We start from the raw sequence: 19,590 nt of genomic DNA, 5'->3' as shown, positions 1-19,590 counted from the left end.
CTTTCCTTATTGCATTATTGGTTAGTTGTGAGCTCCTTATGCAGTTGTGTTCCTCAATCTTTCTAGCAGTACAGTAAAAGTAAGTGTGACAGTGACTTTAGTTCTTAAAAGCACAGTTCCATGAGAATAAATTGCACACACATTAAACTGACTTTTTTGTTTCAAATTAACTTTGTGTACTGTAAAGCTATAAAGTTTACTTCAACTTTTTTTTTTTTTAAGCTTTAGTTAACTACTGTAAATACACATATGCAAAAGCATATAGACAGACAGGTTTCTTAAAAAAATAGAAATGAATGTCCATTTTTGGATAAGGGCAACATGTTAGTAATTGCATCTTTATTCTCCCCTGTTTACAGCCTGCTGAAGCTTCAAAATCCCACTCCCATCCTATCACAGGTGAAATACAGGTAAGAGTTGTCTATTGAATGATGTCATTTTTTTTGTTTTCAGGCTGTACTGTCCTGTTTTGCAAAACACTGCACTGCATATATTTGCTCTTTTTTTAATGTCTGTGAATTTAGAGTACATAAAACATTAGGTACAATGGCACTGGCTGCAGTCATAGAAGGTGCCAGTAGAGCTTCCTATGAGCATAGTCTTATACCCTCTCACTCAAAGATTTTCAAAGTGGAAATTGAATAATTTCTGTATTTTCTTTAAAATGTTGTGTTAAAACATATGCAAAGCATCTTCAGTATGTCAAACTTTTTCCTTCTTCAGTTACAAGTAAATTATGACAAACACCTTGGCAATCTTATTGTCCATGTTCTACAAGCAAGAAACCTTGCCCCAAGGGACAACAATGGCTATTCTGACCCTTTCGTTAAAGTTTATCTTCTACCAGGGAGAGGGTAAGTTTACTCACAGAAGGATACTTTGGGCCTTTTTTCTGACATTACTTTTTGATTATTATTTTTTTTATAGCCAAAGAGCCCAAAATATGTTAAATTCATTGAATTGTCTAATAACCACACTGGTTGTAATCGGATGAGCTATGGATTCAGCCACAGTCATTACATGTCAATATCAGCAACTGGTTAAACATTGTTTAATTGCTGTCTGTCTCTTGTGCACGTTTCCCTGTCTCCTGGGAAACAAGCCCCTTTGGCATCATTAAAAATGACATCTCTAAGACTAATTACAAGTTTTACAAAATTACAAGTTCCCCCAAAAAGACGTGTGCAGAGTGTCAATGCATTGTACTATTCTGCATGGTAAAAAATCCTCAACAGCCAAACAGCATGCAGCATCCAAACAATCCTTTTTATAAATAAAGATTACAGCTGGAGATTTGTAGCTCCAACTGTGTTAGTACCCCATGAATGCATTGTTCACAGATTATTAATTCACATAAATTAATTTCTGCTGTAATTATCAATTCCAAAATAAAAAATCAGTTTTTTCCCCTCTCAGTAATTTCATGTTAATGAAATAGTAAACTAGAACCGTTCTTTAAAACTCCAATTTTAAAATAATTTTGCTCACTAAAACTGACCCACCCATTGCATTGAAACAAAGAAAGGTAAGTCTACGGTTAATCTTAGTATTATAGTGATTTCTTTTTACATGCTTATTTTTCAGTGATCTATACCATTTATTGTGTGAATCACCGAGATAATAAAACATTCAGGTGGTCCGCGAACAAAAAAGTTTGAGACCCACTGCTCTAGACTAATGGTGATGATTTGCCTTTTTTATACTGTACAATGGAGCTGATATACACAATAGATCTGTGCTGATAGATATTACATTTGTCAGCACAGTTCATTCAGGATTTAGCGCATATTTACAATCACATCTGGCTTTTTCTCTCTTTCTTATGTTTTTTTCTTGGCTTTCTTCCCTCTGCTTCTATTACTTTTTGGCAACTTTTCTTATGTCTGCTGCAATCCTTTGGATCAATGTAGCCAAGTCATGGTTGTCCAGAATGCAAGGTATAGTAGTGTGCTGTGTTTTCTTTTTTCTTTGCTTGTTTGCTTGCCATTCTACAGTGTGGATCTTCTTCCTGGTTTTGGTGGAGTAGTTAATGTAGTTGGTATACTAAAAGAGTAACCAGTTTCTCTCCAAACCACGTCACAGCATAAACTAGTATCTGTTTCTGCTGAAAAACCTACGAACAAAAACCCATAAAAACAATTGTCCGCACTATATGCTTGTTGAGCATTATCATCAAAAAGTTATATAAAAAATATTGTTAAAAATGTTTTAAGAACATAAAGTGTAAAACATAAGTGTAATGCTGTTCTCTGTATATCAAATTAAGACCTAAATATGATCTGACACGGTCTGTGTAATCTAATATTCTATATTGTCTTATCTGCATTTATTTCTATTTGAACATGTAGATGACTGGTTTATAAGAGAGAAATGATAGAGTTACAGGCTTGGATTAGAGATCATCCATTAAAATTGTAGCTTTAGTGAGCTTTCTTTCAGAAGACAGAATAAAATACAAAGCCAGTTAAGTAAAAGTTCTGTTTTTCTATGGGCATTGTTTGAATAAACATGTCCCACATTCAGCTAAACTACTGTGAAGGCCAAGGGTATTTTATGTGAAATTGTCAAAATAAGCCTTTGCAATACATTGTTTTCTGTCAGAATGCTCAACTGAATTGCTGTTTTGTTGAGTTGGCTATATATTTGCAGCGCATTAATCCAAGATTGCACTACTCTGCAACTAGTGTTGGAATGGTATTGGGGCACAATCATTTCAATAGTTTCATCAATACTACCTGTGTCCAAATACTTGTGTAATGTACAGCTATGGCCAAAAGCGTTGCAGAATTTTAGGACAGGATTTTTTTTTTGTTTTTTTTTGTTTAATTATTTAGGATAATTAAAAAAAAAGAAAAAAAAAAAGCTTTATGTACAGAATTTAGATATTTTATTTATCATCATGTAATCAAAGAAATTACAAAAGGATATTGCAAAAGTCTACTGGAAATCATAATAGTAGTACAATATTGTGGCAAGGTGCGTTGCAGTGCACAGGTGTAGAGGCGATGCAGTGTTCAAGATAACAACAGACAACAAAGTACTGGTGAAATTTGCAATCCAACAGTCTGATGACAACAGTAAACATTAAATGAAGGACTGGCAGCATACAACTCTGTGTACTGCTCAGCTAAATAAACATGGGGTTCAGTCCCGAAATAATAAGCACAATATTTAAACACACACAATACACAAAGGTCAAGGCCAGGGTGAGTGCTGTTAGTGCTAGTGGCGCAAGTAGAATTTATCCGTGAACAATAAAGGAACAATATTACGCTCATCCTTTATCGTTCTCTTAACCATAAACAAAGGAATAAATCACTTGCCACGTCCCCTATTTGTACCTTCAGCCACGCCCCCTTGTTTAACGAGTGCAGCCGTTTCTCCTCCAATCCGTGGTTGCCACATCGCTTTCGTTCTGGGGCGATGACTTAGTGTACCGCAGCTGAGCTCCCTTTCTAGATGGCCGACTTCCACCTAACCCTGGAATGAATTGAATTTACATTGTGTCCTCACAGGTCTGGAGGGAGATTTATCACCGAGAATCATTTGGTCTCTGTCACAAGTATTTAATGCTAGATTTCAGATTATTCACTGGAAAACTACAAATTGGTATGTTATTCAATGTGCCAACATAACATTATTCAGCAGGTTTCATTTGACTTTATGAACCAAAATGAGTTAATTCTATATAGAGAGTGATGCAAAACTGTTGGCAATAGCTGTAGATACAGTACATTAGTAGTTCCAATAATCTTTTGGTTAACAATTGCATTTTGTTACATCATTATACACTTAGTTGGTTGCTTTAATTCCACTTCAAGTTGCTGAATTTTATACTGTCTATATATTATACTGTAGTGTTGAGAACAAGAGAAGGACCAAGTATGTGCAGAAAAGCCTCAACCCTGAATGGAATCAAACTGTCATTTATAAAAACATCCATATGGAGCAGGTAACTTTTTGTATGCTTTCTATCTTGGGTTTTTTTAACAGTGTTGCTTCATTCTTATAGGGAGAGATTTACAAATTGTGGTTGCAATTGAAGAAACAGAAATGTGAAGTATACTGTAATGCACAGAAAAGCTCATTTTAATATAATTTCAGTTTCGGAATGTGCTCTCATCTTTTGGTACTGTGGTTTGAATTAATAAACACATGTTAGTTATCTTTCAGAAAAAAATTGAAATCTTAGCAAGAAAGGGTCCCACTATCTTCATCATTTAAGTCTCTGATTCCCTAACCGCATAAAGGTCTATTTGAGGTTGCACGATTCTAAAATCAATTTTGTTGGATCAAGGTTGTTAGAGACAGCTGTCGCATTAAGCCTGTCAAGAAGAGGTGAGAAGGGAAGATATCAGATGGTCCTTGTAGAGATGTGACAACAAGGTGAAAACAGGAATCTGTAATGATTTATTTTTTTAATTTATTAAACTACAGCTGAAGAAGAAGACCCTGGAAGTGACTGTTTGGGACTATGATAGATTCTCTTCCAATGACTTTCTTGGGGAGGTAAGCTGTATTTGTCTGTCACCCTGCTTTATTTACAGGTGGACTCCACTTATAATAGGTCCTGTTAGACCGGAGTTCCGTTTACAACATATTGACGAGACATGTCCCTGCCAAACAGCATGGGTTTTAATGGGGGATTTGGTTAAAGCTGATTATTTATAACGTATATACTGTTTAATACGTACAGTTTTCCTGTTCCACAGGCAGGTCTTTTGCGTGTAATACGTACAGTTTAATACATACAGTATAGTTTAATGCATACAGTTTTCCCGTTCCACAGGTAGATATTTTGCACAAATAAGGTACATCCGGGACAGTAAATGACCGACGGGCAGAGTTTGTGAAATTGTGTACAATTTAAATGTATAACGTATAAAATTCTAATTACATTTAGCGAAAATATAAATTCATAAAATGGTACGAATTATTACATTGTATGGCCCACAGGGGCGTTTTTCAACTTTTGTACAAATAGAAAACTTCCAATTTTTGGCAGTTAAGCTTTCTTGTATTGTTTATAGTTAAGGTAGTTATGTTCTCAATTACATACAGCATTTCAAATTGTGTTTACTACATTGTTTATAAAGAACTGATTTCCATTGTCCCTTGGAGTCTGTTATAAGTGGAGTGCACCTGTATAACATAATTAATGCAATTAATGTTGAGTTGTTTTTTTTTTTTACTTATCCTCCTAAATGCATGCAAATTCAGACTGAAATTGAAGACACTTGGGCATTGTTAGTCAAGTTTATGAGGTTTAATTTAGAAGTGTTTTGTGATATTCAAGTGATATTCAAATTTGCACATTCCTTCAATCGTGTTGTACTAGAGGCTTGTGTATGATAGTTAGAGTTGTAAACAAAAGGTTTACGTGTTTAATCTATTAAACAAATGTTTAACCTGCAGCCTTTCTATAGATATAGCAGCTTCTAACCGAAACCCTTTTCAACCTGTTGCCACATTCTGCACCAGCTAGAGTAGACTATGCTGAGTTAATACCGGTACTGAATTATAGTGAAGCTAAGGCAAAACAGATAACTGTGTCAACGTTCAAGTAAAAACACATCCTAATAATTCTGCACAGGTATTAAAATGCTATTTTTGTTTTCATGCTTATATGAGAGATCGAGAGATCAAAATCTATCAAGACATCTGTGTCTTTGGCAGATGTTCCAAGATGGTATTGTCAAAGGTAAAAGAAAAAGGACGTTAGCTCTTCACAGTAATCGTCTTCTTTTATTCGGTTCTTCTTGTCTTAGCCAATAAAATTGAACTGCAGTGTTCTTCTTTTTACGGTCTTGCTTCCAGTCCTGTAGCTGGTACTCCTATGACGTTCCAATAGAATTCATTATGAATCTGTGAGAATTATTCTGTGTAACTAGAAAATATGCTAGAAAAGGTGTGCCATGTGATGAAGATACAAAGGTGAGTTTATCAACAAGTTATAACCATTGCATAAACATGTGGGATGCAACCTTTAATGCATACAATTGGTTTGTTCTGTTTTTTTCATGAATTAATCATTCTATTTCCCCTTTTTATTATGGACCCAGGTTCTCATTGATTTGTCCAACACCTCCCACCTCGACAGTACTCATAGGTGGTACCCTCTAAAGGAACAAGGTGAGAGCATTGATCATGGAAGATCTCATTCTGGGCAGAGCAGCCAGCAGTCACCAAAGCCATCTGTGAGCAAAAGCAGAAGTCATGGAATTTTCCCAGATCCATCCAAGGGTAAGGGATATTGTGCAAATAATAAATTCACCTTCCCACATATATTTACATTAGGATGTTGTGTTCTGGAATATTGTTCCACAATTATTGTGGAAAGGGAAAAAAAAAAAACAGTTTGAAAAATATTTCCAAAAAACACATTTGCAAAAACGCGGTACACATGTCATTAAACAATCATGTAAAGAATGTCATGGTTTTAAATTGTTGTACACAGAATATAATGCTATGTCGTTTTTTTGGTGTGTGTGCTGGTGGTTGTACGTCAAAGAAAGATGCTTGTTATAAACAAGTTACAGAATGAGGAAAAGAAAAAAAAAACAGCTTGACTTAATAGGATGCTGTCTTTATATGATCTATAGCTACACTGTACTAATATTATCTGTTTAATATCCTATTACACATGCAAAAGAAAAAGGCTCCTCGAGGCTGAATGTGGGAAACAGTATTAGTGTTGCGCTGAGCAGTAAAGCCTGTGGAACACTGGTATTACACATCTAGCTGTTGTGTTATTCTTGTAGACATGCAGGTGCCCACCATTGAGAAATCTCACAGCAGCCCTGGCAGCTCCAAGTCCTCCTCAGAAGGACATTTACGCTCTCATGGACCATCACGCAGTCAAAGCAAAACCAGTGTCACTCAGACCCACCTTGAAGATGCAGGGGCTGCCATTGCAGCGGCCGAAGCAGCCGTCCAGCAGCTCCGCCTTCAACCAAGTAAACGACACAAATAACTTCCTCAGCATGGCAGCTTAACTCTCATCCGTTGCTACCTTTGTTCTTTGTTATTTTCTTTTCCCTTCTTCCTTTGTTCTGCCTTTTTAAATTATTTTAAACACGGTCTGCTCACAGACTTCTTTGTGTAGTTAAAATACTCCACTTTTGTATAAAATGTTACTCTTTTTTATTTAAGGAGACTGAAACTGGCTGTTTGAACAATACAACTATAACTTCAGTTTAACTGGAATGTTTGTTTTTACATCATCTCTCAATTAACCCATTAAAAAAGTGAATTAAATGGAAACACTTTTAAAGAGTAGATCCACTTGAACATCTAGAAAGTAAAAAAAAAAATAAAAATAAAAATACAAAACGCATTTTCCCACATTTATAACAACCTGTATGACAAGGTGATGTTCCTTCTGCTAGAGATGGTTTGCAATCAAAAATATTTGAGAAGCACAGTGCTATCTACGTAGGTCATACACTTACAAATTTGAAGTGGATTGCAATTTGGTATTGGAATAAAACCCAGAAAGTAGGGTATGCTTGGTAGCTATATCTTATTGATATACTGTATTTTGTACAGCCATGGTACAGACAGAAATATATAATATGCATAGGTTTACTGTACTTTATAGTCAAATTGACCAAGCTACGTATTTACATTGAAGTATATAAAATAATGACATACTATTTAGGAAGTACATCATATAAACATACTGAAGTATAGCCCCCACACCGAAGAGATGGAACTCCTTAGTATCTCTTCCACAAACACTATGCTAAATCAGAAAGTAATGTACATTATGAATGTATGTATGTCTGAAACAGCCAGTTTTGAAAAAGCCGATCCTTTTAATGCCATGCATGTAGTGTCTTTTTTTTTTAAACACTACTGACCTAAATACAGACAAAATACAGAAACACTTTGTTTGCATGAGTAACACTGAAGCTGGTTCCATGTGAGGATACATACTCTGGGTTTCCATTTCACCCACACTTGCCGCAGCAGTTCATAAAAGCGGTCTGGCAAGTCATGCCAAGAAGCAGCACAGACACAGCATAGCGGGAGTCCTCCCAATTCAAAGAACTCAATCTGACAATCTGCCTTCACCAGCCAATGAGAGCAAAGACACAAGTCAGCTTGCCATCAGGAAAGTGATGTCTGAAGGACCGCCAAAGTCTGAAGGAGGTGAGAATATGCACATCGAATCTCATTGAAAGAGTTAAAAATACAATCAATGTACAGGCGCACTCCACTTATAATGGACTCCAATGGGACAATGGAAAGCAATACAGTAGCGACCTGCTGTACTGCTGAGGGTACGGCACCCTGAAGGAACACTTTATGTTATTTGTCTGTTTGTCTTTGAGCAGATGCATGTATTGTTCAGGCAGGGACCATGCCGGGGAGGATTAGGTTAGGAAAGCAGGAAAGTGTGTGTGGGGGGGTTGGCAGTCAGGGAGAGTGATGTGCTGCAGTGATTAGAGGAGAGCAGGTTGGCGGGGAGCTGCCACCTGGGTGGTATAAGAATGGGAGCGACGTCAGTGTGAGGGTGAGATGTGAGTAAGAGTGGTGAGTGAGAGTAAGAGACAAAGTGAAAGTGAGTGACAATCTGCGAAAAGCTGCAAGAACGAAACCTGCGGGAGTTAGTGAGAGAGAGAAAGGCAGTAAAGGCTATGAGCATGACAGAGGCGTGGAGTGAAGGATTGGCTAGCCAGGGAAGAGAAAAGGGGGGGTTGTTGTTTTGGCATGGTCTTAGCTATAAGGACCAAGTGTACAGTAGAGAATGATGAGCGGATATCCCGTTTGCACCTGCAATCCCTGAATCTGTCCATGTATTCTGTTAAAAACAAAACAAGAGAGACCCTGTGTTGCCACAATACTTTATAAACAAAGTACATAGTAAACACAGTTCGAAGTGCTGAATGTAACTACAAACATAAGTACCTTCACTATAAACAATACAAGAAAGCTTAACTGCCAAAGAACAGATTATTATTTGTACAAAACACGCTCCTTTGGGCAGTACTATGTAATAAGTAGTACCATTTTACGAATTTATAATTTCACTAAATGTAATACAAATTGTGTATGTTATAGGTTTAAATTGTACAATGGCTGTGCCAACAAAAACATAGAAAAATAGAAATAAACAGCAACTGTTTTTCCTGCCAGACTTCATAAGTGCCACCATGACTGTCATTTACTGTCCCAGATGTACCTTATTTGCACAAAATATCTACCTGTAGAACAGGAAAACTGTACGTATTAAATGGCATATATGTTATAAACTAGTCCATTTTAACCATAGTAATTCCCCATTAAAACCCATGTTGTTTGGCAGGGATATGTCTCCTCAATACGTTGTAAACCATTCTAACAGGATCTGTTATAAGTGGAGTTCAACTGTAACATGTTTCCTAAATAATACATAAAGAATGTGTGCTTTTATGGCTTTAGAATATGTTGTCGCACAGTTTACTAATACCATAAACAAATGTTATTTTACTGACTACATTAGTGTTACTGTTTGTATTTATGCAAATGAGATTACCCAATACGTTTACAAATGTTTTAGGTTAAGTACCTTTCATCAGTAGGTGCTAAAATTAACATAAGTTAATAATTTAAACCTCTCAGTAAACTGTGTGAAAGCCAGTTAAGAACTGTTTCCATCACCTCCCTGTGGCAATTATTTGCCATCCTAAGTCATTTTGGGGTAGGTGTACTAAGATGGGCCAGTCGCAGCGCAAACGTACCACAGTATGCATTTTCCTGTTAGCAAAGTGTACATCTTGAGAAAATATGTTAATAGGAAACACACCTATGCCGCAATATACTCATTTAAATATTTATTGTGTCTTCTTAACAATATCTCTATTGCAAGAGTTGTGCGACATTGCTCAGATAAATAGAGGGAGCTGAGTTGTGGTTTGCTGCAGCAGGGGGTGCCCGAAGGATAACGTCTATACATGCAAGGGTGCAAGAATCAAAACAACGTTGTTTTTGTTAGGAGGTCTCGGGTTTAAAAAAAAATACAATACAATCGCATTAGTGCTCAATGTATTTTAAATGTATAAATCATTGCACTGAAATAACACTAATGTGTTTTGGTTATGCTACACATTACATTATGAACAAAAATATAAATCTGTACAGTACTCCCTTACAGTACAGTAGTAAAATTAAATGATTACCTAGGCACTTTCTTTTTACTTTAGCCTGTAGGCTACCAGTAACACAAAATAAATCATGCAGCTGCATTGTACACATTGGTGTACAATGAGAATAAAAGATTATTTTAAATTGAAACTAAATGATTTTAGTGGTTTTATTTATTTATTTATTTGTTTGTTTTTTTTTTTTTTTTTTTTTAAAATTATTATTAACTTAGCAGCCTAGACAATTGACACAAAGTAGATCATGTTGCCGCATTGGCAAGTTATGATACTTACAGGAGGACAGTCAATTCACGTTAATACGAATTTCAAGGAACTAGCAACACATTTTTCATTATACCACTAATTCATATTGTTAGTATCCTATAAGCCAATGTATACTGTTCGTTTTTATTTAAGTTAGTCAGGGTTGCAGTGCAAATTGTGTACAATTACTAACTACCAGCACATTAAAGATAGGCGTGTTTCCTATTCCTATACAGATGTTCACAAGAACATAAAAACGTTTACAAATGAGAGGAGGCCATTTGGCCCATCTTGTTCATTTGGATGTTAGTAGCATATTGATCACGGATTCTTGTCAAGCAGCTTCTTGAAGGATCCCAGGGTGTCAGCTTCAACAACATTACTGGGGAGTTGGTTCCAGACTCCCACAATTCTCTGTGTAAAACAAGTGCCTCCTATTTTATGTTTTGAATGCCCCTTTATCTAATCTCCTTTTGTGACCACTGTTCTTTTGTTTCTTTTTTCAAGTCGAAAAAGTCCCTTGGGTTGACATTGTCAATAGCTTTTAGAATTTTGAATGCTTGAATCAGATCGCCATGTAGACTCAAGAATTCTTCTAGCCTGTCTGCATATGACATGCCTTTCAAACCTGGAATAATTCTGGTCGCTCTTTTTTGCACTCTTTCTAGAGCAGCAATATCCTTTTTGTAGGGAGGTGACCAGAACTGAACACAATATTCTAGATAAGGTTTTACTAATGCATTGTAAAGTTCACATTACTTCACTTGATTTAAATTTAACTCTTTTCACTATATGTCCAAGCATTTTTTTGGCCTTTTTTAGCTTCCTCACATTGTCTAGATGAAGACATTTCTGAGTCAACATAAACTCCTAGGTCATTTTCATAGATTCCTTCTTCAATTTCATATCTCCCATATGATATTTGTAATGCACATTTGTATTGCCTGTGTGCAGTACCTTACACTTTTCTCTCTTAAATGTCATTTCCCATGTGTCTGCCCTGTTCTGAATGCTGTCTAAATCATTTTCAATGACCTTTGCTGCTGTAATGGTGTTTGCCACTCCTCCTATTTTTGTGTCGTCTGCAAATTTAATAACTTTGCTTACTATAACAGAATCTAATTCATTAATGTAGATTAGGAAGAGCAGAGGACATAATCATGATCCCTGTGGTACTCCACTGATTACCTCACTCCAATCCTTTCTATTTTCTACATGTTAAGCACTCCCTATTCCATGTTTATGCATTTCCTTGAAACCCTACTGAGTTCAGTTTGAGAATTAAGCTTTTATGCAGGACTTTGTCAAAAGCTTTCTGGAAATCTAAAAATCAATCTAAATATTTAAATATGCTTGGCAATTATCCATTGTCGATGTTGCATCCTCAAAAAAATCAAGCAGGTTAGTTAGACACAATCTCCCTTTCCTAAAACCATGCTGACTGTCTCCCAGGATACTGTTGCCATATAGGCAATTTTCCATTTTGGATTTTGTTAAAGTTTACATAAGTTTATATATAATAGAAGTCAGGCTTATTGGTCTGTAATTACAAGGTTCGGTTTTGTCTCCCTTTTTGTGGATCAGTATTACGTTTGCAGTTCTCCAGTCTGTCTGTACAACCCCTCTTTAAAGAGACTGTTGCATGATCTTAGTTAGCGGTTTGTAAATAATTTCTTTCATTTCTTTGAATACTATTGGGAGGATCTCATCCGGCCCAGGGGATTTGTTTATTTTAAGAGCTCCTAGTCCCTTTAACACTTCTGTCTCTGTTATGCTAAAGTTATTTAAAACTGGATAGGAGCAGGTCGACATGTGGGGCATGTTGTCCGTATCCTGGAGGGGTTAGCGGCACATGTGTGCAGTCTATTGCTCCCAATACTTTGGGGAAACCAGAAATGTCAAAGAAATGTGTTTTGAAGGCTTGTAAGTACACCCTGCATATAGGTATTTGGCTGTTTGCCTCAAAAATGCATTGAGCACAATTGGCAACACATGAGAAAAAATGGTTGGGAAATGCCAGCAGTAATTGTGTTGTTTATAACATGCTTTCAAAAGTTCTTGACAAATTGATACAATTGTAAGTGTCGCAACTGCCTGCAGCTTTCGTACATCTCATTATAATATTTGAGAACCCTCCTTTGCACCATCTCCGCCCCCTTTTTGCGAATTTCTGCAGCAATACCCATAATTACATATTCATAGACACTTGAACTGCGCACAGAAACTACTGTTGCAAAGTATTCCCTAAAAAGTCGCAAATAGCATTGTGCTTATTTGGTACATTTCACCAAAGACTTCTGGCTCGTTTGCAACTGGTTTGCGATTATTGCACCTACCCCTTAAAATCATATTGAAGCATTCAGAACTGTTCTGTTTTTCTGTTTATGGACATGAGTGTAACTGTGTGCTTGAGGGAGTATGGTTTGTATGCAGGAGGTAACGTGCTCATAGACATGCTTGTATGTCTATGTAAGCATCTCTGATTATACGTGCATTCTGTATTTAGTGATGATGCATCATTAGACAAGCGTTGTTTTTCATCTGGCAAGAAACGTAATAACTGACTGATTGATACAGCATGTAATTTCTTGGCAAATGTAAAACAGATTTCCCTTTGACTATTTTCTGATGATATGCATATTCCTTTAGTAGCAACAAACAGGCTAATTGCCTTTTCACCTAAAACAGATCTTTTTCCTGTACAGAATATATTTTGCATTATTGGTGTTGTGTTACTTTAGATTAATTTTTTCACAGATCATGCTCTTTAAATAAAGTTGAGTCAGGGCAGGATGTGTGTCAGTGCCAGTGCAAATTCTGACAATGTTCAGCATGCTAAATATTGACAGTGTGGAATGCAAAGTATCACCTGATGTCTATTGGATTGAAAGCAAAAAATATTTCTAACAAAGTGTAATTCAGCTGTGCACCAGAATTTAATTTTTCAAAGGCAAACAAATTGAAAAGCCATAGATTGAAATCCCTTACTTTAAAATTCTGTTCACTTTTTGTACAGCAAGGTCCAACCACAGAGCCACTGACTCCTCTGTCTCGACTGCCTCATCCATCAGCAGCTTTGGGAGTGGATACAGTGTAGACAGCGAAGGCAGCGCCACGGCAGGGGAAAATAACATCTTACCTGCTCCACGAATGTAAGTACTGTTGTTTATTTTATCCATGCATTATCTAAAACTCAATATTGCAGTACTGTAGGTTAGAACTGAAGCAATGGGTTCCCCAGTCCCACCTTGTAAAAGTTCTATCACAGAAAAGGCAGGGTGATTATTGCGATCATGAGCTTGCCTAATAATTGCCATGGCTCACAGTGCTCAGCTATACACCTACTGTAGATCACACTTTATATGAAGTTGCGTGACAACGTTTGCAACATTACAAGCACACCAAGACACCTGCCTGAATATTACCACCCTGACAGACTTGTGGTAAGGCACACATATTTACTCAAGACATGCTTGAATAATACGTTTTTTAAAAGAGGGAAAAAATGAAGTTAATTTTGTGTTAGTAAGAAAAAAAGCATCTAAATGAATTAGTTACAGCTGCTCTTTAAAAGCGGATTGACACTTACAAATAATTCAAGTGTTGCCAGTGGGATTAAATGATATGCATCCTGTTAAATACGCCCATGCTGGTACAAACAAAACTGGGTTATGTGTAAAGATGATGATGATTATTATTATTATTATGAACTCAGCAATTCAAACAAGCTATTGCTTTGGCAGGCATCCTACTTGGTAAACACATTCAAAAACAAAAAATGTCACCAGTTTTTAAGATGGGAAAGATAATTTTTTCCTTACATTTTTCTTAGTCCTTATATCCTTATATTAAACAGTTAGTTAAAGAATAGCAAATAAAAATTACTGAAACTACTCAGATGCATAGTCAAACGTCTATACAGTTTGCCTTGATTCTTAAATCTCAAATTAAAAAGCCTGCTATTAATTACACTGAAAACATTTTACAGGAAACACCTTTATAACTTACCCATTTCATGGGCCACAACTACTTTAAAAACACCATCTAAAGGTTGGTGTGACACACATGCCCTATCCTTTAAATTGAGTGCTTATCTTTTGTCGGTCATTATCGTCTACTGTTCGTTTTACACGCAAATCAATATTCTGCAGTAATGAAAGCTAAGCGTGCAGGAGGATAACTGGAAACACTGGAATCACCCATCAGCATAGTTAGATTACAGATGATGAAACGCCTGAATCACAGCACATCTAGATTTTTAAAAACCGCCTCCACCCCCCATGAAATAAACTGTTAAGAAGTGTCTACAGGCACTAAAATGTCCATATTTCTCCCACATTTATCTGCTGTAATACATTTTCACTTTATAAAGTGACAGTTTATATGAAAAAAAGTTAATCGTGAAATATGACGATGTATCTTTGAAGAAACTATTTATTTATTTGTTTGTTTGTTTGTTTGTTTGTTTATTTATTGCATTGCAGAGAGTTTAAATATCATCTCAGACTCCACAACTAAACTTTTTTATTATGCTGTTTTCTAAAGGGGAAAGACTATTCCAAATGGTGCTGAGAAGCAACAAGGACTGGGCCTATCAGAAAAAGAAGGTATAGAAAAGATTACAATCCTATTTATATGTTTAGATAAAACTACAGTGATTTTAGGCAGTTTTCTTAATGCATTAAAAATAATTGCACTTTTGTGGGGGGCGAGGTGGGGGGGTCTTCAAATTGATTGCCTACATTAAAACAAACATTTATGTTAATTTATCAGATGAAAAATGCATAAAAGAAGGCAGGCCTCTGTAAGGATTCTAGAACATATTCAATTTTTTTAATACACCATTTCAAGTTATATATATATATATATATTATATATTATATATATATATATATATATAGTTGAGAAGTCTAGTAGGGTATTAGGTAGCCCTTCCTATTAAAGAAATAGAAACACCTGTCATAAAGACATGTTTTATTTTAACATATTAACACTATTAAGTGATGAAGTGTTGAAGATTAAATGGTTGACATTACAAACTTAATCGACCTCATGGTTTTAAGAGACAAACATGTACAGTTACGTGTTTTTTAATTAGTAGATGATCATTTTGTTAGAAAGGTTTTTGAAATATGGATGGTTATTTCCCCTCAATTCCTATGAGAAGATTCCAAAAATAACATTGTAAGGTCCTGGTCATCACTACACATCTATCTTTTGTCTTAGACATGAAAAACAGCAACCAATCCAAGATAAAGTTGAGATTGAAAAAAGTTCAACTTACTTTTTTTTTGTGGTTTAGATAAAGATTAGCAAACAAATGATTTGTGATTTACTTGTTCTATTTATTTTCTAACTACACCACCAGGTTATGAGTTGTGTGCTTCAGTGATCTTTATCATTTTGATTCCACAGAGAAGAACAAAACATTTTATAGCTCTACTGTAACTTGCTCAGAGAGGCTTCTTAGCTTTGAACTGAAGTGCTCGAGCTCGTACGTCCACCTTGTTGACCTGATTTAGAAGCATATCATTATACTGGCAGAGTTATTATATACAGTATAGCAATGTAAGGTTGGACAGTCAATTAGGATGTTTCATTCATTTTTGATGGCCTATGAATGCACTCATGACTCCTTGTGATTTGTGGATAGTATTGGACTATATTCCTAAATCTACTTTCTGTAATTTGTTGCAATTAAAACTAAATGATACTCCTCTACCAGTAACTTCAATCTGGATAACAGTCAATGACAATGGCTCAGCAACTTGCCTTTTGACACCCACATGTGAATCACGTCCAGGGACTGTCTGGGGACTAACGGTCTGCTGAATATGTCAATGAAAAAATGTATTTTGTGATGAAAATACTCTGAGAGAATAGTAAAAAAAGGAAATCACTAGCACTGAATAATTGCTTTAGCTCCAGCAGAAGGAGGCACAACGCAAAGCAAGCACAATTGTTTCCTTGTTTGATATTTCAAAGGAGACAGCATCCCTTGCTCATGCTTGAATGGATCATTCTTTTTTAGAATTTTGTTTAAAATTGACTAATAACATTGTTGTGCCAACATACAGACTGTTACTTTCATTGTTTTAAGGAGGTCTATTTCACCTTAAAAAAGTTGTTACTTTAAGCCAGTTCCTTACAGTTCTAATACAGAGGGGGGCATTTCTTTTCATCCCTGGAGTTGCTCATTAACTTTCCATGTTTTACTCTTTTCCAACAATTTTCACAATCAATTGTTTTTGTTTTCATTTTCTATTGGAATTGTGTTGTTCATAAGGTGTAGGAACATAGATTGTGCATGTCAAGCTTGGTGGAGGGCAAGCACCTCAATCTTGACCTAATAAAACAAGCACGACTGTAAAATTAAAAATTAGAGCAATCACTATGACGATGAGTGACCATGAAATATATCAACATTATGTAAAGAATAGTATAGAATAAGAAAATAAAATGTTTATCACAATTTAAGAAGTTCTCCAGACATATGGAAACTTTTGTGACATTAAAATAAGCGTGATTGTTTTAACATTCCTTTGCCTGTATATCTGATTAATTAATTGTAAATCTGTTTTTTCTGAATAAATAAGTTCTCCAGATAGATGGGTAAATTGTGACGTGTAGTATCCATGTACTTATGCGTAAGTACGTAGGACCACCTTTGCCTTGTATTGTTTTACGTACAGTCTACCTTGATGTCCAAATGCAATGCATTCTGTAATAAGGCTGTGATTTCTGTATCTGAAGTAAACAGAGCACTGGATGTATAAATTAATTCACTAAAGTAGCTCTCAGAGGATCGAAGGCAAGGTAATTGGATCTAAGTAAAATGCTCTTACACAGGCCTGACACTGCACTCAAAGACAGCATGAAAAATGGTTTGTAATGGACTTGCTTACACACGGCTAAGGAAACACGCAATGTGGCTTTTTTCCTGACAAACCTCAAAATATATGATGGCATAAAAAGTTACACAGCAAAAAAAAAACTATTAAGTAATATAGATTAAAAGTACCAGTTAAATAATTCAGTCTATCTTCTTTATTAAGAACCAGTTAGAACATAAGAACATAAGAAAGTTTACAAACGAGAGGAGGCCATTTGGCCCATATTGCTCGTTTGGTTGTTAGCAGCTTATTGATCCCAGAAGCTCAACAAGCACTTCTTGAAGGCTCCCAGGATGTCAGTTTCAACAATATTACTGGGGAGTTGGTTCTAGACTCTTACAATTCTCTGTGTAAAAAAGAGCCTCCTATTTTCTGTTCTGAATGCCCCTTTATCTAATCTCCATTTGTGACCCTTGGTCCTTGTTTCTTTTTTCAGGTCGAAAAAGTCCCTTGGGTTGAAATTGTCAATACCTTTTAGAATTTTGAATGCTTGAATTAGGTCGCCGCGTATCTTCTTTGTTCAAGACTGAATAGATTCAATTCTTTAAGCCTGTCTGAAAATGACATGCCTTTTAAACCCAGAATAATTCTGCTCACTCTTCTGCATTCTTTTTAGAGCAGCAATGTCCTTTTTGTAGCGAGGTGACCAGAACTGCACACAGTATTCAAGATGAGGTCTTACTAGTGCATTGTACAGTTTTAACATTACTTCCCTTGATTTAAATTCAACACTTTTCACTATATATATCCGAGCATTTTTTTGGCCTTTTTATAGCTTCCCCACATTGTGTAGGTGAAGACATATCTGAGTCAACATAAACTCCTAGATCTTCTTCATAGATTCTTTCTTCAATTTCAGCATCTCCCATATAGTATTTATAGTGGACATTGTTACTGCCTGTGCAGTACCTTACACTTTTCAATATTAAATGTAACTTGCCATATGTCTGCCCAGTTCTAAATGCTATGTAGATAATTTTGAATGACCTTTGCTGCAGCAAAGGTGTTTGTCCGCTCCTGTTATTATGTCGTCTGCAAATTTAACAAGTTTGCTTACTATACCAGAATCTAAATCATTAATGTAGATTAGGAATAGCAGATGACCTAATACTGATTGATCCCTGTGGTACTCCACTGGTTACTTCACTCCATTTTGAGGTTCCTCCTCTAATCAGTACTTTCTGTTTTCTACATGTTAACCACTCCCTAATCCATGTGCATGCATTTCTTTGAATCCCTACTGCATTCAGTTTGAGAAGTAATCTTTTATGCAGGACTTTGTCAAAAGCTTTCTGGAAATCTAAATAAACCATTTCATAAACTTTGCAATTATCCATTGCCGATGTTTTATCTTCAAAAAAATCAAGCAGGTTAGTTAGATACATCCTCCCTTTCCTAAAACCATGCTGACAGTCTCCCAGGATACTGTTACCATATAGGTTATTTTCATAAGTTTATATATAGTCAGGCTTATTGGTCTGTAGTTACCTGGTTGGTTTTTGTGTAGCTTTTTGTGGATTGGTATGCCATTTGCAGTTCTCCAGTCTGTCTGTACAATCCTTGTCTCAAGAGACTGTTGCATGATCTTCGTTAGTGGTTTGTAAATAACTTCTTTCATTTCTTTGAGTACTATTGGGAGGATCTCATCTGGCCCAGGGGGTTTGTTTATTTTAAGAGCTCCTAGTCCCTTTAACACTTATATCTCTGTTATTCATCCATTATCAATAACCACTTAATCCTTTACAGGGTCACGGTAAGCAGGAGCCTAAAGCAGCAGCCTAACAAGGCGCAAAGCAGAACTACACCCTGGATGGGATGCCAGTCCATCACAGGGAACCACACAGACACACACACACACACATTCACATCAAGAGCAATTTAGAATGACCAATCAACCTGAACAGCATGTCTTTGGACTGTGGGCAAAAACCGGAGTACCCGGAGAAAACCCATGCGAACACGGGGAGAACATGCAAACTCCACACAGACAGACCCCCTAGGCCAGATTTGAACCCAGGCACTGTGAGTCAGCAGTGCTAACCACTACGCCACATGTCGGGCACGTTGTCCATATTCTCATCTGTAAAAACTTGTGAAAAGTAATCATTTAATATATTTGCTATTTTTTTCTCCATCTATGCTTTTGCCATCTTAAACATTTTACTTAGTTGAATGTTCTTTTGCTGTTACAATATTAGAAAAAACTTTTTGTAATTGGTTTTAGCCCCCTTAGCAGTGTTCAGTTCTATCTCTCTCTTGGCCCTTCTAACTTCCTTTTTGACTTGCGTTTGCAGTTCTAATTACTT

General features: G+C 36.1%; 1 protein-coding gene across 1 annotated transcript in view; it reads left to right on the top strand.

Annotated features, from left to right (window-relative positions):
• LOC121319010 (protein piccolo-like) overlaps nucleotides 1-19,590 on the top strand; it is a 106,333-nt gene that overhangs the window by 77,048 nt on the left and 9,695 nt on the right. The window contains exons 16-25 of the mRNA XM_041256243.1: nucleotides 360-410; nucleotides 724-854; nucleotides 1,911-1,937; nucleotides 3,859-3,952; nucleotides 4,438-4,509; nucleotides 6,063-6,243; nucleotides 6,762-6,956; nucleotides 7,975-8,154; nucleotides 13,408-13,543; nucleotides 14,937-14,998. Of these exons, the coding sequence (XP_041112177.1) occupies nucleotides 360-410; nucleotides 724-854; nucleotides 1,911-1,937; nucleotides 3,859-3,952; nucleotides 4,438-4,509; nucleotides 6,063-6,243; nucleotides 6,762-6,956; nucleotides 7,975-8,154; nucleotides 13,408-13,543; nucleotides 14,937-14,998 (1,129 nt within the window). The remainder of the gene's footprint in view (nucleotides 1-359; nucleotides 411-723; nucleotides 855-1,910; nucleotides 1,938-3,858; nucleotides 3,953-4,437; nucleotides 4,510-6,062; nucleotides 6,244-6,761; nucleotides 6,957-7,974; nucleotides 8,155-13,407; nucleotides 13,544-14,936; nucleotides 14,999-19,590) is intronic.

The sequence above is a fragment of the Polyodon spathula genome, chromosome 7, assembly GCF_017654505.1.
Source record: "Polyodon spathula isolate WHYD16114869_AA chromosome 7, ASM1765450v1, whole genome shotgun sequence".
Lineage (NCBI taxonomy): Eukaryota > Metazoa > Chordata > Actinopteri > Acipenseriformes > Polyodontidae > Polyodon > Polyodon spathula.
Note: the sequence above shows the minus strand (reverse complement) of the source record. Positions and strands in the feature narration are given on the sequence as shown.